Source organism: Schistocerca gregaria, chromosome 4, assembly GCF_023897955.1.
Source record: "Schistocerca gregaria isolate iqSchGreg1 chromosome 4, iqSchGreg1.2, whole genome shotgun sequence".
NCBI lineage: Eukaryota > Metazoa > Arthropoda > Insecta > Orthoptera > Acrididae > Schistocerca > Schistocerca gregaria.
Window position 1 is genome coordinate 218,671,592 of NC_064923.1, and position 22,854 is coordinate 218,694,445.

General features: G+C 43.7%; 2 protein-coding genes across 6 annotated transcripts in view; one reads left to right on the plus strand and one right to left on the minus strand.

Annotated features, from left to right (window-relative positions):
* Positions 1 to 21,500, plus strand: part of LOC126267102 (integral membrane protein 2C) — a 41,311-nt gene extending 19,811 nt beyond the window's left edge. Inside the window, exons 6-7 of the mRNA XM_049971994.1 lie at positions 20,427 to 20,573; positions 20,653 to 21,500. Of these exons, the coding sequence (XP_049827951.1) occupies positions 20,427 to 20,573; positions 20,653 to 20,783 (278 nt within the window). The 3' untranslated portion in view covers positions 20,784 to 21,500. The remainder of the gene's footprint in view (positions 1 to 20,426; positions 20,574 to 20,652) is intronic.
* LOC126267103 (serine/arginine-rich splicing factor 4-like) overlaps positions 21,366 to 22,854 on the minus strand; it is a 36,753-nt gene continuing 35,264 nt past the window's right edge. For all 5 annotated transcript variants that reach the window (XM_049971998.1, XM_049971996.1, XM_049971999.1 and 2 more), the window contains exon 6: positions 21,366 to 21,599. In XM_049971998.1, the coding sequence (XP_049827955.1) occupies positions 21,510 to 21,599 (90 nt within the window). In that variant the 3' untranslated portion in view covers positions 21,366 to 21,509. The remainder of the gene's footprint in view (positions 21,600 to 22,854) is intronic.

Consider the following 22,854-nt stretch of genomic DNA (forward strand, 5'->3'; position numbering starts at 1 on the left):
TAACTGTAAAATTACAAGGCTTTGCAGCTTCTACTTCGGGAGATGGAAATCAAAGTACTGCTGATGTACAAACTAAGGCAGAAAAAAGTATCCAAGCTTTAATAACTGCTAGTTTGTTTCTCTGTAAAGAAACAGGGATAACCTGGGGAAAATTGGAAAGGAGTGGCGGATCACTTGACCCCAAGATAAGAGGGACCACCTTGCGTCAATCCACAACAGGTGGGACACTCTCAGCATAGGATTTGAGTGTCCTGCTGCTCCCTACTAACATTCCTCAACCTGTCCTCCTTTCCAGCACTAAAGAAAGAAACTAATAATTCAAAAGCTAGGATAAGTTTCCTTGCTTCTGAATGTATCTATTGGCAGTACAGCAACTACTGAATGTAAGTACTAGCTAGCCATTTTGTCTCTCTCTAATTTTATAGTGTTATAATTTTTTTTCTTTGCTAAAAATCAAACATTTGATGACTGCTGGAAACAAATAGTTTACCAGCTTCATTCATTGCAGAATATAGAATGCATCTCTTAATTCCAGTTTAGAGGATTCTATTCTAATTTCTTGTACACAGGCGATTGAGATGTACCTTTATCTTTAAGGTTTATAAAACAGTTCTTGGAAATAAATGCTATAATGTTTGTGTTATGACAGAGAGATTTCATTTGCTCCTTCGGTTAAATTTTTCTCAAACTGCTTTCATTAAATACTGAGTGATATTTCCAGATAGGTTTTTTAAAGTGAGTTATATGGTGTCACGCAGGGAGCTCAGTAGTTTATTCTAATCCCTGACGTATGATTTCACAGAAGCCATGATAAGTGAGACCAAGCAAGAAATGCAGTTATTTCTGTTCACTTACACCACATGACAGAGCCTGGGTTTAGTTTGTCATTAACTGTTGATAATATTTTCTTAACTATGCAATTGCTTGTTCTTCTCTTAACAGCTGTTTAACAATTATTGTGATATGTTCAGGGGTAATTTTCATGTTGTCATTAAGACCTTTCTTAAGGAATGTGCCAACTTTTTACCTCTAGAAGATAAGGCAGTCCATATATTTTCATTTCATTGCTTTCTGTATGCAATAACTTCTTGAAAGAATATACACATTCATATTAACCTAAAAATTCCAATGCATTGACATAACTGTTTTAACATACAGGTGTCTAACTACATATAAAAGTCTGTCATTTTAATATGGGCTGTCTAAGGATGCCTGTGAATAACATTTGGTGGTAATACTTCTATGGCATTTCTATGCATCCCATTGTGAATAATTTGAAGACAGCATTTCCTTGTAAAATCTCACAATAAGCTGACAGAAGAGCCCTCATCACGAAGAGCTGTAATATTGTGGTGTGGTGTGGCGGGGGGGGGGGGGGGGGGGGGGGGGGGGGGCAGCTCAAAAGCTAGTGTGAATATGAATCTGCTGAAGATGAGTGGTTGCATTTCCCTTATTTTACTTATTATAACATAAAATATAAATTGTTCTAGAAATATTTGAGATGAATAGCTCTTAAGAATCTCACTCTATACATTACATTTGTCTGTGTTGTGGGTCAACTGCCAGTCTTAACGACAGTTGCCAATCCTATGCTGGTACTTCTAAATTTTACTAAAATTTTCAGATATTTAGATTTCCCCAGCATGTACCATGAACAGCCTCGTGCACCAGGTCATTTAGAAAAATCATGATCAGCAATAGTCTTTTAATATGTTCTTGGGGCACTCTTGAAACTACTTACTCACTCCTCAACATGAATGGTACAATGGGTTCTGTTAGCCATGAAATCTTAAAAGTAGTTAGAAAGCTGAACTGATTCTTCTACAAACTCATACTTTGTTCATTAGGCAACCAAATTCATTTGGGAAGTCAGAGAACACAGCATTAAGCTGGAATTGCTTTTTACTGCCTTGCGGATATTGTGCACAAATAGAGAAAGTGACTATAAGTGCATAGCCAACCACTCTCCCATGAAATTAGTCTATCTTCTCAGGAAGGCCATTTCAATTTGGCCAAAGTGTTGGTTACCTCAGTATTTAGCATTTAAAGTATTTTACAAGATGACGGATTTCAATGGGAGCAAGTGGAATTTCACACAGTGCTGCTTGCAGAATACATGCCGATACCTACAAAGAAGTTCTGTGGTCACGCCAAAAACACTATCATATGTGAGTATAAAGTATGCATTGTTAAATAACACATTGATGTCAGTGATACAAGCCTACAGTAACTTGCATCTGTTAGATATCGATTACTGAAAAATAGATTGACATATGCCATTTTTCCAATTGCTTAGAACTTATCATTGCTCCCGTGACATATAATAAACTATTGCTTCATGAGAAGCAAATTCTTTGACATAACCTCTATAGAATTCAATAAGTAATCCAATAGAGGAAGTGGCGTTTCCTCTATTGAGCAATTTGTTTATTTTAAATTCTGGACCCAATTATTTATGTTATTTCAGTATCAATGTGATGTTTGAAAGGATGAAATGAAGTTCAAACTTCTGCATTGAAACAAGTTTGTTTTACAGAATTCAGCCTTGTCATTGTCATTGTGCCAGTATGTTCAGTGAGTGAGTGGATAGGTGACACTTATCTCTTGATTGACTTGAAGATCAACATTTCTTAGTATTTTTTAATGGTTCCCTAAGTAATATATTACTTACAATACATGCTACATTACTTGCATTACTCTCCTTACAGCTGACTTCTTTCAGCTATTATCAACAAAAGATTTGACTGTTGAAAATTACGATGCCGTCTTTGATCTGGAGTCATTACCTAACATTGAAATTTCTAAAGGATATTGTTCAATAGTCTTAAACATTTCCTTTGATTTTCTCCAATTTAGCCCTGAATGATGTTGGCTGTCAGTGATCACCAATCCATTGCTTCTTATATTCGATTTGCAGAAATATTTTCCTACCTTTCATAACATTCCTTTTAGTGTTACCTACTCACTGATACTATAATAAATGTATAGTCGCAGATGCTCTCCTCAGATTTAACTCTATGAACGTGTTCCGGTCTGTTAGCAGGAGTTCAAGGACATTACTCTCACAAGTTAGTTTTCTAGTTGCTAAGGATAATTTTCAGGTAAGAATTTTACCAGAATACTTGTTATTGCCACAGGCTATAGTAATTTGTGTTTTCCAGTGCCTAACTGGATGACATCTATTACCAAGGCAAGATGAGGATATTTATGTGTAACTGTATCCAAGCTTTCCCCGCACATCCTGCCACTATACACTACTCTGCCTATGGCAAGTGACAGTGGGACGAGGAATTTAACAGACATGTGACATGACATTTATTGTACCAAATAATTTTGTATCGCTAGATATAATAACTTATTTGCATCAATAAGTATACCGCCACCAATGGAATCCACCCCATCTGCAAATAAATAATCTGAAGAGTAATTGCAACAACTCACTCAATTGTTAGGGCACCATGTCATTGATACACACATAAACAAGACAGAGAATGTTGATGGCTTTCGGACAAATCTTTTCAGAGCTATTAAGTACATTACGTCGAGTTATAATATTGTGAGAAAGAAAGTTGCTGCTCACCCTGCAAAAATATTTCGGTGAGAATTTTATATTTTACTTCTATTAACACGATCACTGGAGCTGACATTTAAGTGTCCACATGACCCATTAACCCAGTGCTCCTACTGCTTATAAGCATTTCTGCAACCGACAAGTCAGTGCAGCAGTTGCTTAAAAGTGTGTCTGTCTGCAGGTATTGTTATAGAATCTAGCTGTGAACAAGTGTTTGTACAAGCAACAAAGTCTCCAGAACAGTTTTTTTGTACCTAAAGTTTGTTTCTGCGTGTGTAGTGGGCTGACATATATTGTTCAAAATAGTAGCCAATTAACCAATGCCGGCAATGGAAAATCTAGGGTATTATGTAACAATATCATGAAAAGGATAGTCACTACTCACCAAGTATTAGAGATTCCGAGTCGCAGATAGACACAACAAAAAGAGTATCGGAAAGTGAGCTTTCGGCCAACAAGACCTCCTTCGAAATGACACCCCCCCCCCCCCCCCCACACACACACACACACACACACACACACACACACACACACACGCGACCATAGCCTCTGACAGCTGAGGCCAGACCGCGAGCGGCAGCACATTACAGACACCAGGTGGTAGGGGTAAGGAGGCAGCAATGCCGGGCGGGGGTCAGGATAGCAGGTGGACAGAAAGTGCTGCTTATTGGAGCATACAGGGGCGAGGTGGAGAGAGGGTAGGGCAGCAAAGTGCAGTTGGGAATTTAGATGGATGGTGGGGGGGGGGGGGTGCAGAAAGGAGAGAAGTAAGGAGACGGAGGATGCATTGAAGGAATGAAGGATTGTGTAGTGCTGGAATGGGAACAGGCAAGGGGCTAGATGGGTAAGGACAATGACTAACAAAGGTTTGAGGCCAGGAGGGTTATGGGAACGTAGGATATGTTGTAGGGCGGATGCCCACCTGTGCAATTCTGTAAAGCGGGTGTTAGTGAGGAGAATCCAGATGGCACAGGTTATTATGCAGTCATTGAAATAAAGAACGTCACATCAGGTGGCATGCTCCGCAATGGGGTGGCCCAGCTGTTTCTTGGCCATAGTTTGTTGGTGGCCATTCATGCGGACAGACAGCTTGTTGGTTGTAATGTCCATGTAGAATGCAGCACAGTGGTTGCAGCATAGCTTGTTGATCACATGACTGGTTCCACATGTTAGCCCTGCCATGATCGGACAGGTGAAGATTGTGACCGGAGTGGACTGGGGGGTGGTGGGAGGATGTATGGAACAGGTCTTGCATCTGGGTCTACTAGAGGTATGTGAGTCATGAGGCAGGGGGTAAGAAGCAGGGGTTGTGTTCAGAAGGATGAGGATATTATGTGGGTTCTATGGGCGGTGGAATACCACTGTGGGAGGGATGGGAAGTACAGTGGGGTAGGGGCGGAAAATGTAATTCAGTTGCTCCAGGCCTGAGTGGTACGAGTCATAATGGGAATGCACCTCTGTGTTAGGACAGTGGGACTTTGGGAGGTGGGGGTGGCTGGAAGGTAAGGCATGGGAGATCTGTTTTTGTTCAAGGTTAGGAGAGTAATTACAGTCTGTGAAGACCTCAGTGAGACCCTTCGTATATTTCGAGAGGGTCTATTTTCATTACACATGGCAAACCCATGTGTGGCTAGGCTGTATGGAATTCCCAGGGGGCAGTTCTGTCATGAGTTTGTGTGTGGCACACATGGGGCTGTGAGATATTTCAGTCCATTCTTCCTTCCCATGCTGCATTTCCTTCACTGTGGCCCTTCCTCCCCATCCTGACTCCTTCCTTGTTGCCCCCACCTTCCCAACCATTATTATCTATATGTATTTCCATTTGAAGCACCACAGGGCTTTGCCCGTCTGACTTGTTAGCCTGGCCAAACAAGTGTTTGAAAATAAGGTTGGTGTTTTATTCCCTAAATTGTCTGGTTATTGTGGATATTGGTCTATTATTTGAAGTGTTGAGTTATTGTGTGCCTAGCTGTTGAATTACTTGGTGGGGCAAAATTGAAGTTTTTCATATAAAGTCACTGACTTTCTTTTAATGTATGTGAGTATGGGTGGTTCGCCTAATAATTCTTTGATATGTGTGTTGGGCGTCTATGTATTGGCATCTGCTACAGTACGAAGGATACAGTTTTGCAGAGTTTGAAGTTTGTGCAGATGGGTGTGTGCCACGATTGACCAAACTTTGATCCATATAATATAATAGGGAGGATAACAGCTCTGTGAAGTTGCAGCTTCGTTTCTAAAATCTGCCCTCCACCCTTGAGAAGCAGGTAAAGGTGAATAAATTCTGTACTGCCTTTGTTCTAGGCCCTATTTATGTGTTTCCCAAATGTCAACTTTCTATCGATCTCAGTCTCTACAACCAAAATCTGCCTGCTTGAGGGAGTTAACTTTCTGGTGAACTTTATTGCTAATGTTGGTGCTGGATGTATATTAATCTTCCATGTGGTGTACCAGCTCACTATTTCATTCAGATGATCTTTTAGTTTCCTCACTATAAAGTTGAGGTTGCTACTTCTTTTCTATACAGCTGTATCATCAGCATAACACACCAGTTCATTGCCTGCCAGTTTGGTATGTCATTTATATACAGGGTGCTCCATTTATCTTGACCACCCTAAATAACTGTTTGTCCAGATGCAAATTACAAAATGTTTCAAGCAAATGTTCTTTAGCCATCAGGGGGACATGTTTTTTACAAGGATTCCTTCAGTTCAGAACACAACGTGCATTCAAGGCATTATGTGCTGGACATCTATTGTGTTGATACCACATAAGCATTCTGGTTCTTAGCAGCACTTCATCCAGAAGAGGAGGAAGAATTCGTCTAAGTAAGTTGGAATATGCTGTGCCGTTTAAACTACCATTGATGAAGTAAGGGCCAATAATTGTAGTACCAAGCATCCCACACCAGACTTTCTCTTCATTGACGCTGATGTTCCACCTGTCTAAGACATCTTGGGTTGGCTGGACCAATAATACATGTTCCTTGTATTTACCTGTCCTTTGTTTGAGAAGGAACATTCATTGGTAAATAGAACATAGGAGTAGTAGTTTGGGTTGCTGAGGATTTGCTGCTGTGTCCACTGACAGAACTGTACACTATTCTGGAAATCATTACCATGTAGGCGTACATGGTAAGGATGGAACCAGTGACGTGTAAGAATACTGGTTTTAGGACTGCCAATCTCATGTTCAAGCTGTTGTGTACTCACATGTGGATTCATAGCAACAGAAGCGAGAGCAGTAACTTTGGCAGCTTCATCTGTGCGAGTGCTATGATGATTGCGTTGTCGTGGGTTGAAACTTCCCATTTCCTGAAGCGTCGGAACAAGACAATAAAAAATCCGTCGGGAAGGTGGGTTCTTGTCAGGATATCGCTCTCTGTAGAGTTCTGCTACCTGCTTAGTATTTCGCCTACCTTCAACAACAATAACAGTAAAAATAACAATAAAAGAAACATTGTGTTGACAGTCTTAAATTCCTGGGATTACAACTTGATAATAAATTCAGTTGGGAGGAGCACACCACAGAACTGCAGAAATGCCTAAACAAATCTGTATTTGCAATTAGTGTGTTAGCAGACCTAGGCGACATGAAAGTGAAAAAGCTTGCATACTTTGCCTACTTTCATTCCATAATGTCATATGGTATAATATTTTGGGGTAACTCTTAAAGTCAAACAAAAGTTTTCAGATTCCAAAAGCGTGTAATACGTATTATTTGTGGAGTAAACTCACGGACGTCTTGTAGAAACCTCTTCAAAGATCTGGGTATACTAACTACTGCCTCTCAGTATATTTACTCCTTAATGAAATTTGTCCTAAATAATATATCTCTTTTTTCCAACAAACAGCTCAGTTCATACATACAATACCAGGAACAAAAATGATGTGCACAAGGACTTAAAAGCACTTACTTTAGTTCAAAAAGGGGTCCACTACTCAGAAACACTCATCTTCAATAATTTGCCAGCAAACGTAAAAAAATTAGTTACAAATAGAGATCAGTTTCAAAGAAGCCTGAAAGACTTACTAGTGGCCAACTCCTCCTACTCCATTGACGAATTTTTTAATAGAAACAAATGATGTGTTGTATATATTTTTACTATTAGTATTGTTATTTCAGCTTAAAAATAATAAAAATAAAAATAAAGTGACATGTACCACATCCACGAGGATCTCCTCAAGACGGATCTATGGAACGAAAACTAATCTAATCTAATCTATGCAGTTTGTAAGGACAGCCTTTACTGTATGCCTACTCCACACAACAGTATTTAAAAGGACTAAACTACTGTACTAAATGTACCCGTACATAAGAAAACAGTATTGCAATTACTGTTCTGCTAACTTACATTCCCCATAGATACATAGCATTTCTACCTTCTCTTCGTTTGTGACACGTGTTTATTCAGCTTATGTTTACATTTGTCCTCTGTCAACGTCAGCACATGGTTGTGTTCCATTAGCCCGTGTATCTGCCCTAAGCGCTGGAAGCGTTGACGTCAAATGTTGCATAATGTAATTAATAAAGTTGTGTTTCAGTGAATGGTACACTGTGATCATCATCATCATAATTTAAGACTGATTATGCCTTTTAGCGTTCAGTCTGGAGCATAGCCCCCTTACAAAATTCCTCCATGATCCCCTATTCATTGCTAACATTGGTGCCTCTTCTGATGTTAAACCTATTACTTCAAAATCATTCTTAACCGAATCCAGGTACCTTCTCCTTTCTCTGCCCCGACTCCTTCTACCCTCTACTGCTGAACCCATGAGTCTCTTGGTTAACCTTGCTTCTCCCATGCGTGTAACATGAGCCCACCATCTAAGCCTGTTCGCCCTGACTGCTACGTCTATAGAGTTCATTCCCAATTTTCCTTTGATTTCCTCACTGTGGACACCCTCCTGCCATTGTTCCCATCTACTAGTACCTGCAATTGTCCTAGCTACTTTCATATCCGTAACCTCAACCTTGTTGATAAGGTAACCTGAATCCACCCAGCTTTCGCTCCCGTACAACAAAGTTGGTCGAAAGACTGAACGGTGCATAGATAACTTAGTCTTGGTGCTGACTTCCTTCTTGCAGAAGAGAGTAGATAGTAGCTGAGTGCTCACTGCATTAGCTTTGCTGCTACACCTCGCTTCCAGTTCTTTCACTATGTTGCCATCCTGTGAGAATATGCATCGTAAGTACTTGAAACCGTCCACCTGTTCTAACTTTGTTCCTCCAATTTGGCACTCAATCCGTTTATATTTCTTTCCCACTGACATTACTTTTGTTTTGGAGATGCTGATCTTCATACCATAGTCCTTACATTTCTGATCTAGCTCCAAAATATTATTTTGCAAACTTTCAATCGAATCTGCCATCACAACTAAGTCATCCGCATATGCGAGACTGCTTATTTTGTGTTCACATATCTTAATCTCACCCCACCAGTCTATTGTTTTCAACATATGATCCATAAATAATATGAACAACAGTGGAGACAGGTTGCAGCCTGGACTTACCCCTGAAACTACTCTGAACCGTCAACTCCAACTGCTGCCTGACTATCCATGTAAAGACCTTTAATTGGTTGCCTCCTATTCCATAATCTCGTAGAACAGACAATAACTTCGTCCTAGGAACCCAGTCATATGCCTTTTCTAGATCTATAAAACATAGATACAATTCCCTGTTCCACTCATAACACTTCTCCATTATTTGCCATAAGCTAAAGATCTGCTCCTGACAACCTCTAAGAGGCCTAAACCCACACTGATTTTCATCCAATTGCTCCTCAACTAATACTCGTACTTTCCTTTCAACAATACCTGAGAAGATTTTACCTACAACACTGATTAAAGAGATACCTCTGTAGTTGTTACAATCTTTTCTGTTTCCATGTTTGAAGATTGGTGTGATTACTGCTTTCGTCCAGTTTGATGTAACCTGTCCCAACTCTCAGGCCATTTCAATTATCCTGTGTAGCCATTTAAGACCTGACATTCCACTGTATTTGATGAGTTCCGACTTAATTTCATCCACCCCAGCTGCTTTATTGCACTGCAGTCTATTGACCATTTTCTCCACTTTCTCAAATGTGATGCTATTTCCATCATCCTTCCTATCCCATTCTACCTCGAAATCTGAAACATTACTGATCGTATTTTCACCTACATTGAGCAACTCTTCAAAATATTCCCTCCATCTGCCCAAGGCATCCACAGGATTCACCAGCAGTTTTCCTACCCTGTCCGAAATACTTGTCATTTCCTTCTTACCTCCCTTTCGAAGACTGCTAATTACACTCCAGAATGGTTTTCCAGCAGCTTGACCCATAGTCTCCAACCTGTTTCCAAGGTCTTCCCAAGATTTCTTCTTGGATGCTGCAATTATCTGTTTGGCTTTGTTTCTTTCTTCAACATAACTTTCTCTGTCTACCTGAGTTTTAGTATGTAGCCATTTTTGATACGCCTTCTTTTTTCCTTTTACAGGCTGCCTTGACTGTGTCATTCCACCAAGCTGTTTGCTTCTTCCTACTTTTACACACTACTGTTCCAAGACATTCTTTAGCCACTTCTAGTACTGTGTCCCTGTACCTTGTCCATTCCTTTTCCAGTGACTGTAATTGACTACATTCAACTAACTGGTACCTTTCTCAGAATCCTGTTATGTACTTGTGCCTGATTTCCTTATCCTGAAGTTTCTCCACTCTTAACCTCCTACATATGGACCTGACCACCTGCACTTTCGGCCTCACAATCCCAATTTCACTGCAGATTAAATAATGATCAGTGTCATCAAAGAATCCTCTGAATACACGTGTGTCCCTCACAGCCTTTCTGAATTCCTTATCTGTTATTATATAGTCAATGACAGATCTGGTTCCCCTGCTTTCCCAAGTATAGCGGTGAATGTTCTTATGTTTAAAAAAGGAGTTTGTGATTACTAAGCCCATACTGGCACAGAAATCCAAGAGTTGTTTCCCGTTCCTGTTGGCCTCCAAATTTACCCATAACTTTTTCGTACCTTTCTGTTCGATTTCCAATCCTGGCGTTAAAATCACCCATAAGCAGAACACTGTCCTTGTCCTTTACTCTAACAACTACATCACTGAGTGCCTCATAAAAACTATCCATCTTATCTTGATCTGTCCTTTCACAATGCGAATATACTGACACAATCCTAATTTTCTTGCTAGATACTGTCAAATCTATCCACATCACCCCCCTGAGAATAGGCCCGCGGTATTCCTGCCTGTTGTAAGAGGCGACTAAAAGGAGTCTCAACCCTTTCGGCCTTATATGATGGTCCCCTCTCGGGTTTGACCTCCATCTTTCTAAATTGTTCCGAAGAGCGAGCCACTTGGGGAAGGGCGCCTTACATGGTGCACTGTATCTGTCGTGCATTGAGACCTTTAGCCGGCTTTCTTGTCGTTGCAATGGTGTCCCGCTCGTTTTCCATCTCTTGGGCGAGGATACGTCCCTGGGTGCGTTTACCACGCTGCACTGTGCAGTGTTGCATTCCACTGCGACAACGACCTTATACATTTTTGCATCTAAGATCCAGCACGGTAGCCAGTCCGTTGTAGTGGGGCCGCCATGTACCCTGTCGGTTGTAGCCACCTGACAACGCAGGGATCGCTCTATTGATGCCTGCGCCATTTACTCCCCATGTATGCCAAGGAGTAGATGCCCATCTCTCTGGGGCATCAGGACTCCCGGCAATGGCCATCCTGCCAGGTGGCTCTTGCTGTGGCTGGGTGGCGCCCATGGGGAGGGTCCTTGGTCGGAGTAGGTGGCATCAGGGCGGATGTCCCGCAATGAAGCATGGTACATCATCTCTTGCTGATGGCCAGCTACCAGCATCTCTAAGCATTCAAGGGCTCATTTTAAAGCTAACATTTATGACCCCAAATCGTTCCCATCCCTGGCCACACCATGGGAGGAAAGAAAGGCAATGAATGATAGGGACATGTATTCACCCAGGTATCTCGTCTGTACCAGAGCTGATGGGGAATCCTTAGCCTCCAGTTCTTTGTAGAGCATTTGGAGGACAAGTGTGGGGAGGTGGAGGGCTTGTCTAAAATGCGCTCTGGGTCAGTTTTGATAAAAACAGCATCCTCCGCCCAGTTACGCTGGTTCTTGTGACAAGTTGGGGGATGTTAACGTTACCATCACACCACATAAGAGTTTTAAATATGGTCCAGGGTGTTATTTTCCATAGGGACCTAATTCTGCAGTCTGATGACGAGCTGCGCACTAACTTAGAGCGTAGAGGTGTTCATTTCGTCCAGCGCGTTAATCGTGGTCCGAGGGACAATCAGGTTGCTACCGGTGCCTTCATCTTGGCCTTCGAGGGTGATATGTTACCGGAGAAGATCAAGGTGATGGTCTACCGTTGTGACGTCAAGCCCTATATCCCTCCCCCGATGCGATGCTTTAAGTGCTGGAAGTTCGGCCATATGTCTTCCCGCTGTACTTCCAGCCTCACATGTCAAGATTGCGGACGCCCATCTCATCCCGATACTCCATGTGCTCCGCCTCCCATCTGTGTCAACTGTGGAGAGCCTCATTCACCTTGCTCGCCAGACTGTAGGATCTTACAGGAAGAATGCAAAATCATGGAATATAAGACCCTGGACCGACTGACTTACACTGAGGCTAAGCAGAAATTTGCTCCAGCTCCTTTAGCTGCACCACAGTCAGTCAGCTCTCAGCGTCAGAGGACCTCACCTGCCCCCTTGATGATGGGGGCCCCTTCTCTTGCTGTTGCTCCCACAGTTGCACCCACACCATCTACCTCGGGAGCAGCACCCACTAAACCACCGGGGACACCAGTCCCCACTTCTAAGCCGGAGAAGCGTAAGTCTTCTTTGGCTTCTCTCGCTCGGAAGGGATCCCTTGGGTCACTCCCTTCCCAGGTTCCTACCAGCGGCACAGCAGACACCAACCAGTGGCTGAAGAAGCCACAGGCTGCTGGTCGTCGAGCTCCGCGATCATCTTCGGTTCCGGAGACTCCAATAACCCCCAGCAATGGCAACCAAAGGAACAACGAGTCAAAACGACACTGAAGCCCCGTAAGACCAAGGCACCTGTGATGGCTCCTACTCCACAACTACCTACAAGCTCTGCGTCTGAGGATGAGGTGGAGATTCTTGCGTCCGCTGAGGACCTCGATCTCGCTGGTCCCTCAGACGCAATGGATAGCATTTGCACGAGTGCTCCATCGGAGGCAGCAGGTGACCCAGCGGTGTAATCTGCCTTCCCAGTCCCGTCACGCCTTTCTCAGCCATGGACAACACCATCCTCCAGTGGAACTGCAGCGGTTTCTTCCACCATCTAGCTGAGCTCCGCCAACTTATCAGTCTTCACCCTTTCCTCTGCATTGCTCTGCAGGAAACTTGGTTTCCGGCAATGCGAACCCCCACCCTCCGTGGCTATCGGGGTTATTATAAGAACTGGGCAGCTTATGAAAGGGTGTCTGGTGCCGTCTGCATCTATGTCCTGAACTCTCTTCACAGTGAGTCTGTACCTCTCCACACACCTTTAGAGGCTGTCGCTGTTCGGGTGTGGAAGCCACAGGCTTTTACTGTCTGCCGTCTTTACCTTCCACCGGATGGTGATGTCGCGCAGCATGTCCTGGCTGCTCTGATAGCCCAATTGCCACCACCTTTCCTGTTACTGGGTGACTTTAATGCCCATAACCATCTGTGGGGTGGGTCAGTGGCAACAGGTGGAGGCGCCATCGTTGGGCATTTATTGGCGCAGCTCGATCTTAAATGATGGTGCCATCACACACTTCATTGTGGCACATGGCACATACTCGGCCATTGACCTTTCTATCTGTAGCCCTAGCCTCTTACCGTCAGTCCAATGGAGAGTGCATGAAGACCTGTGTGGTAGTGACCACTTTCCGATCTTTCTGTCACTGCCACAGCGTCAGTCTTCTGGGCGCCCTAGCAAATGAGCCATGAATCAGGCTGTCTGGGACTTGTTCTCCTCCACTGCCGATGACATTGATGCAGTGGTTCAATCGGTCACCACCGGCATCGTTACTGCCGCCGAATCTGCCATTCCACGTTCTTCTGGGTCCCCTCGGCAGCGGACTGTGCCTTGGTGGTCGCCTGAGATCGCTGAAGCGATTAAAGCTCGCCGGCGGGCACTCCAGCGTCATAAACGACATCCCTCAATCAAACACCTTATCGCCCTCAAACGGCTGTGTGCGCGAGCCCGCCGCATTATCCGCCAACGCAAGCAGGAGTGCTGGGAGCGGTATGTGTCCACCATTGGCCTCCATGTCACTCCATCGCAGGTCTGGGCCAAGATTCGCCGCCTCTATGGCTATCGGACCCCTGTCAGTGTCCCTGCGCTCTCACTGAATGGAGCAGTTTGTACTGACTCCGACGTCATTGCAAACCGCTTGGCAGAGCACTTTGCTCTGAATTCCGCTTCTGCCAACTACCCCTTGGGCTTCCGCTCCATTAAAGAGCAGATAGAATGTCGGAGTCTTTCTTTTCGCACCCACCATCCTGAATTGTATAGTGTTCCATTCAGTGAGTGGGTATTTCGCAGTGGCCTCGCCGCTTGTCCTGATACCGCTCCTGGGCCAGATAGCATCCACTCTCAGATGCTGAAACACCTTTCAGTGGACTGCCAGCGACACCTCCTCAACCTTTACAACCGCATTTGGGTCGAGGGTGAGTTTCCGTCGCAATGGCGGGAAAGTCTTGTTGTCCCCATTCTGAAACCGGGGAAGAACCCTTTAGAGGTGGACAGCTACCGCCCCATTAGCCTCACCAATGTTCTTTCCAAGTTACTTGAACGGATAGTGAGCCGGCGCTTGAGTTGGGTACTGGAGTCTCGGGGCCTTCTGGCTCCGTCTCAGGGTGGGTTCCGTAAAGGCCGCTCCACCGCCGACAATCTGGTGAGCCTGGAGTCGGCCATCAGTACTGCCTTTGCCCGCCGTCAGCATCTGGGCGCTGTCTTTTTCGACATGCAGAAGGCGTATGATACGTCATGGCGTCATCACTTCCTTTCTGCGCTTCATGGATGGGGTCTTCGGGGCCCTCTGTCGTATCGTACCTTCCGCGTGCACGTCGCGGCCTCATATAGTTCCTCCCAAGTCCAGGAGAATGGTGTGCCACAGGGTTCTGTTCTAAGTGTCTGTCTGTTTTTTAATAGCCATTAACGGACTCGCTGCGGCCGTAGGAAATTCTGTCTCCGCTTCCCTGTATGCTGACGACTTCTGCCTTTACTACAGCTCTATTGGCATTGCAGCTGCTGAACATCAGCTACAGGGCACAATCCGCAAGGCGCAGTCTTGGGCTATAGCGCATGGTTTTCAGTTTTCGGCAGCCAAAACCTGCGTTATGCATTTCTGCCAGCGACGCACTGTGCACCTGGAGCTGCGGCTTTATCTTGACGGTGAGCTTCTTGCAGTGGTAGAGTCACATAGGTTTTTGGGGGTGGTTTTTGATGCTCGGTTGACTTGGCTGCCTCATATTCGGCAGCTTAAACAGGTGTGTTGGCGGCATCTAAATGCTATGTGATGCCTGAGCCACACACCAGGTGGGGCGCCGACCGATCTACTCTCCTACAGCTTTACCAGGCATTAATCCAGTACCGTCTGGACTGTGGGAGTGTGGCTTATGGCTCAGCATCCCCATCTGTGTTGTGGGTGCTGGACCCAATACTACACAGTGGGATACAACTTGCCACTGCTGCCTTCCGGACCAGCCCTGTGGACAGCATACTAGTGGAGGCAGGTGTCCCTCCCCTGCGGTTACGACGCCAACGTTTGCTGGCCGCTTATGCTGCCCATGTTTTTAGCTTGCCTGGGTATCCCAAGTATCGTCTCCTGTTCCCGCAATCGGTCGTCCATCTGCCAGAACGTCGGCATCGGTCATGTTGTACGATCGCGGTCCGAGTCAAAGAGCTTCTTTCTGGGCTTAGGGTTCTCACTGTTCCACCTCCTTTCCAGGCCACATTGTGTACACCCCCATGGTGTGTTCCTCGCCCTTGCCTTCGGCTCGACTTGGCACAGGACCTGAAGGACTGTCCCTCCGGAGGCCTTCCGACGCCGCTTTTATTCTATCCTGGCCACGTATCAGGGCTCTGGCGTTGTCTACACCGACGGTTTGATGGTTGCTGGTCGTGTCGGTTATGCACTAACTCTAGGGTACCATTCTGAACAACGTTCGTTGCCAGCTGGCTGCAGTGTTTACACTGCTGAGCTGGTCGCCATCTTTCGTGCCCTAGAATATATCCGCTCCTGCTCAGGTGAGTCCTTCGTTATCTGTAGCGATTCCCTGAGCGGTTTACGAGCTCTCAACCAGTGTTTCCCTCGTTCTCATCTGGTGATGGCTATCCAGGAGTCCCTGCATACTCTTGCGCGTTGCGGCCGCTCTGTGGTCTTCGTGCGGACCCCAGGCCATGTTGGGATACCCGGCAATGAGAATGTTGGCCGCCTGGCGAAAGAGGCCACCAGTCCACCATCTCTGGACATTGGCCTCCTGGAGACAGATTTGCGAGCATTCCTACGCAGCAAAATTCTGGACCTTTGGGACACTGAATGGCGCACCCTGCCTTCACGAAACAAACTTCGGGCCATCAAGGAGGCTATCGGTATGTGGCGCTCCTCCTTGCGGGCCTCTCGCAAGGAGTCTGTTGTCCTCTGCCGGCTGCGCATTGGGCACACATGGCTGACGCACGGCCACCTATTGTGACGTGAGGACCCACCTTTATGTCGCTGCGGCTCCGTTTTCACAGTGGTCCACATTTTATTGGACTGTCCACTTTTAGCTGTGCTCAGGCAGTCGTCCGCACTGCCTGACACGCTCCCTGCACTTTTAACGGATGACTCTGCTATGGCTGACTTAGTTTTACGTTTTATTCGGTCAGGGGTTTTTTATCATTTAATCTGAGTGTTTCTGTTTCATTTTATTGTATTGTGTTGATTCTGGCCTTTGGCCTACGATTTTAAACTGAGTTTTTAATGTGTTCTCGGTGGTTGGCTTTTCCTTTTTTGTCCCTATGGTCGGCCAACCACTGCCACACACTGTGTGGTTTTACTTTGTTTTGTCTGTTCTTTGTCTGAGTATTTCTTGTCCTGTGTCGTCTGCTGTCTTTCCTGTTGTTCGTTTTTCTTCTCTTTAGGAGGTTGTTGGTGGTTTTTTTTGACAAGGGACCGATGATCGTAGTAGTCTGGTCCCTTTAATCCCACAAAACCAACCAACCTATCCACATCAGTTGTTCATTGACATACCTTATTGCGACTACGCTGGGTTCCATTTCCTTCCTGATGTAAAGCCCTACGCCCCATTGTGCTATTCCTGCTTTGACTCCTGACAGGTAAACCTTGTATTCACCCACTTCCTCTTCTTTCTCACCCCTTACCCGAATGTCACTAACTGCTAAAACATCCAGCCCCATCTTACTTGCAGCCTCTGCCAGTTCTACCTTCTTCCCAGAGTAGCCCCCATTGATATTAACAACTCCCCATCTCATTACCATTTGTTTGCCAAGTCATATCTTAGGAGTCCATGGTTTGTTAGTTAGAGGTGGGACTCCGTCACCTCCAAAGGTCCTAGGCATTTTGCTCTGATTGTTGCCAGCATCATATTTATCGTACCAGGGAAGCAGGTTGCTAGCCTTGCTTGCCCTGGGTCCCATTGGGTTTTATCCCTAACGGTTGAGGGACTAACTGGTGGATTTGGTAGTCTTTGCCGTATAAGCACAAAGGTGACCACGCCTCAGAATATGTCCGAGATGCCCAGCCTTATTCCAAAGTAACTGGTATCCCGACTGTCGCGACTGCTTACTTCGCCACTCATACGTTGCCCGTGGTTCATGAACTAGGACATGACTACAGGAACCCACACCATGAACCACGGTACACTGTGATCCATTTTTGAATAGGTCTTTAGGAGAGGAAATGAATTACTGAATAAAAAATACAGGGTGCCATTAAAAAAGTCATACCACTCTTCATATCTTTGTAAAAAAAAACAAAAGCTACAATGAAGGCAATCATGCTGATTAATGTCCCCTTAACAGCTAAAGAAGTGGCTTGAATCATTTTATAATTTGCATCTGGACAAACAGTTACTTACGGTGGTCATGATAAATTGGGCACTCTGTACAACGAGTATAGTGCGGGGCCCAGAACTGACCCCTGTGGAACCCCGGCCGTAGCATCCCTGAGCATCTAACGTCATTGCTGGATGTAACAGAGTATTGCCTCCATCCCAGGAATGAGTCAGTTCTGCATATTGTGTGTTCTAGAATGTCTAACAGTAGTAACTTGTATATTAAGCCATAATGACAAGCTTTATTGAATGCTTTCTTGATGTCGAGAAATAGTGCTTCTATGCTATGTTTTGTATCTCTCATCTTGCATATGTGTTCTACCAGATGTAGGGATTGATGGACAGTGCTGTGTTTAAGATGGAAGCCAAACTGCTTAGGGGTGATTATGTTGTCTCTCTGGAATTGGGTAAGAACTCTCCGGATAGAGCACACCAGTACTTCCCTAGAAAGCACAGGAGTGAAACGGTCTGTAGCTCTCAGGTAGGATTGGTTTTTTATTGGGCTTTGGTAAGGTTAAAACCTGAGCAGGTTTCCATGTGGTTGGGAAGTAGGTTAGGGAAAAATCACTGGTTAAATATGGCGGTGAGGTGGGGAGGAAGGTGTTTTAGGTAAGGGATACAGACCTTGTCAGGGCCGAGGAATTGGTTGTTCCATAGTTGTCCAATATAAGCACATAAAAGGTGGCCAGGAACTGGTGTATGTTCTGTTTCTGTCCTTTCTTGCCGCCACTCATTCGATTATTATTTCTGCTTGTCTATCAGCCACGTCATCGTCGATGACTTCAGTTCAGAATTGTGACTCCAGTGATGTTGTCAATACTTCTGCCATGTCCTTGTTGTCAGAAACTAATCTGTTTTCTCCTCAGAGTGGTCTGTCTACCCTGGGTGTAGTGTTCAGAGCTTTCATGATCTTCCACACTTCTCTTGTGTCCTGTTCTACCTCTGATCCATTCTTCCCATCTGAGGCCTCTGTGCTCCTGTAACATTTGCTTTACTTGGGCTTCTAGTCTTCTAAGCAGGTGACAATCGGCAGGATCGCAAAAAGTTTGCCAATCCCTCATCACACACCACTTCTCAGCTGTGGGGGCTCTTATATCAGGGCAGGTCCCTAGTACCAGGTTTGGTGGTTTGCCTGGAGCTCGTCTGCTGAGCACAGGTCTGGAGTACATTTATAAAATACTCTATCGTCTTATCCACCTCTGCTTCAGTCCTCTTTTGTGGGGTGTCCTTCAGATGTGTTCTACAGGGCATTATATTGTTCCCAGTTAGTAACTTTCTATTCTTACCATCCTCCACATTTAGTATTTGTTCTGAGGTCAGCTTGTACTGAACTGTTGCTGCAGCCCGGCATGGGAGCAATTATTCCCAGTGAGGGATTGCTCTGGTCAGCATTAGATGCATCTTCATGATGCAGGCAACATTTGTGATCTGTGGTGTGCTGGTCAAGAAAGGACTGCAGCTGCAGGGTTTTATCTGTAATGCCACGGTCATTCTAATTAAAAATTCGAAAGGATGTTCTTCTATTAAGGTCCATTGGCAAATACTGTCATAGCGGCTTCTACTATTATCATCAACTTGGAAAATATATCTGGTTCTGCTTGGGTCTTTGCCAGTGTTTCTTTACCTTTTTGCACCAGACTGCTCATGTTCAGTCCCACAAACAGTGCTTTTATTTCTCTGAAATCTTCCAGCAAACTAAAGAGGTCGCCGCTAGTGTTTGGCATCGCCTGAGGTGCCTCTGGTGCGGGTTGTGGACCAGTTCTGATATCTTCTGTGCCAGGAACAGCTGGAGGATCTGGTGGTGGGAACGCAGCTCCTTTGCTACAATCAGTCGACTTGGCTGCTGGTGGATGTGGCAGTGGTGGCGTGCTCACCTCTGGGCCCACTGGTGGGTGGTGGGGACACTTCTGGCACTGCTGAGAGGGAGGTTTACTTCGGCATTGGAAATGGAGGGGGGCAGCCCGTGCGGTCTGTCCTGGCATCAGTACCAGGAATTTCCGTGCTGGTACCTAAATGTATCTTGCTGCCAAGTTCAGTTTTCAGTGGCAGCTGGGGGCAAGTTTGCTTTGGCTGTGGTTTTGAATTAATATTTGATAAAATTCACAATGGGCTAAGGGCACACTGGGTTTTGTGTTCTCCCATGGCTGCAAAGACTCGTCAGGTGCAGGCCTGTGCATTTCACGCACTTTGGCTGTAGTTAGCAGTTTTTGCTCGTGTGTTTGAACCTCTGGCAGCAATCGAACTGATCTGGACCTTCAGGCTGCTTGTATTTTTCTACTGTTATCCTAAACATTAGTATAAAGTGAAGACTAAATACTCGTGTCATTATTTTCTAGCACCACCAAGAAGTTCTGGTCCTTCTTCCAGCCTCCAATTCTTTCCTCTGTTGCACTATGAAACATTCGCCTAGGAGTTACTGCTTGACATCCTCCAGTTCTGCACTTGAAATTTGTGCACATTGTACTACAGAAATGTTTTTTAGCCCTGCATTATTTCTGTTGTTCATTATTTGTCCCAAGGAATCTGTTGATGGTACATTAGCACACAATACTCTGTATATACAGAGGTATTAATAATAAATTGTGGCCTATTTTCAAGAATCGAGAAGAAAATGATGTAACCACACTTCGTAGTGTCTGTAATACTGTAGTATCTTTTATGGTTAATTTATGGGCACCATAGTGTCAATATCATTCCCAGCTGTTTTCAGTTGTATACTGCAGTAACCGTCCATTAATTTTTCAAATTTAAAATAATTTAAACTTGTTTTGTGTTTAGGTTATTATGAAGTTGATACAAATGTGGTAAGAGAAACTATGAGAGTTGTTGTACCGCCTATTAAAGATTACAGCTCCGTTGGCATTTACATAGCAAGAGAATGTAAAAACGTACCAACATATTTGTTGGAGAAAGTTACTTCACCAGGTAAGAGGCATATATCAAAATTATTGTAATGATTGATGACAATTTTTGATAATACTAATCCAACTTTTCTGTATTTCAGTTTTCAAAAGAAGTGTACTTGAAAACAATGCCAAGTTTGCAGAATTTGCAGGGAAGAAGATATTAGAAGTTGATCTCATTAATATGCCTGAGATTTTAGAGTATGAAGCTCAAAATCTGCAAGGTGCTTAATAATGTGTGGAGAACAGTGACATATTTATTGTATTATTTGTTACCAGCATATATAAGACCTGTTTTAGGCAGAGTTTGCTGCTGTTAGTAACTTTTATTGTTTCATAAGTCTGGTGGTTTGGAAGACTGAGCAGTATGCTGAAATATATGTTAAGTTTTAGGTGTTCTGGTAATGAGACTGTGGGTGCAGATGTAAATGAAATGGAAATGTATATTCCTTCATTTGTTAAAATGGAGAAAGCTCAGAATTCTACTTAAGAATAGAATCTCAGTTATTCCTTACATATCAGAGTATACCTTTCAGTCCAAACTGATAATGGAGCCTTTACCCCTCAGAGAAAGTGATGACAGTTTGTTAGAAACAAATTTCAATACTTTTACTTTTTTGTCCTTATGAGGAAAGAGCTTACACTCTACTGTGAGGAAAAAAAAAAATCGTTCCATTCAGTACAGATTTGCGGGCAAGTACATTCTTGTTATAAGCTTTATCAGATATCCCTGTGGAAGTGTGTTATGAGTTTTGGAATTAGACATTCAGTAGAAAACATTTTAGTTCCTTTAGATATGAATTTATATACTAAAGAGTTTAAATGTATTTTATTTTGCAGATAATAGTTTACATGTTGAACTCTTGTTGTTTATATACTTTTAGAATAACATCCATGTTACTTTACAATATAAAACTGTAGTTTCCAATATCAGAAAATAAAAATTATATAACAGTAACTAAATAATAGGTTCACCATTTACAGCTTTTTGGCGGAGGTGGAACAACTTCTTAATCCATTTTTCCATTCGTTGCTGATCTGAAAATAACTAAAAAGTATTCTTTATTTTAATTTGATTTGAAGAGTTTAAAGTACGTTTTAAAACATAGAATCAAAAAGTCCACATCAAACCTCCTCGTTACAATCTGCTGTGCAACTAGATTTTTTTATAATGTAAGTATGGAAACAATAAGTCTTAATTTTGTAGACCAGAAATCATTTTCTGGAATATTTGCATATAAATCACTACAAGTGCGCCAGTTTCAGTGAAGAGAGCTTTCTGATAATTATTAAGTTGGTGTTTATATTGTACATTGAAGGTGGTGGTGGTGGTGGTGGGGGGGGGGGGGGGGGAGGAAGAATGGAAAGGAAAGTGAAGAAACTGATATCAGCTGCATTGGGAGTTAATGCAGTGAAAATGTGTGGCAGACCGGGATCTCCTGGTTACTAGGCACCACTGTACACAGTGTTACTTGCAAATGTGCAGACTATCCCAATGCTCTCCTGGGCTGACCCATATTGTTGTTACATTCCTGGATGTCGAACATAAATGTGCATTCACACTGAAAGGTTTGGATTCATTGCTCTGAGGCATACAATTATATACAAATGTATGGTACCTTTTGTTTTTTAAATGTATGAAAGCAGTCATCTGTAGAATCCACAGCTGTGACGCATATTTTGTAAATAGAAGCTGAAGGAGGAGGGGGTTGGAAGGGAAGGAGAGGAACTGATGATATCAGTTGCATTGCAACTTTATGCAGAGATGTTCACCATACACTGTATTGTATAATAACTTTCAACAGAATAGTAATCTTCCTTATGAGTGTAATGTTCAGTTTTATATTAAAGAGGGACAGTGAAGTGGTGATATACTACACAGCCATTAAATTAACACACACTTAACAAATGGGAGAGCAATGTGCTAACTCTTATGACCCAACACAAGATAAGTGTAATTAGAACTCAACATGAAGCAAAAATCATAAACACTGTGAGAAGAAATACAGGTAAGAAAAAGTAATAGTATGGTATACATCTTAAGCAGAGGCTAATGAAGAGCAAAACATGAAAAAACCCAAAATCCCCATAAATGGGCTCATTTTCTTCATTGTGATAATTGGAGTATTAATTTCAAGCTTCCTGACTTATTAAAACTGTATGCTGAACCAGCACTTGAGCATGAAACTGTGCATTTAAGAGAGTAATGCTGTTGTCAACAGCTATCTAGGACCAATTCACAACATACACACACACACACAAAACATTGTGAAGTATTAATTTTTGGAATCTGTTTCCTAACA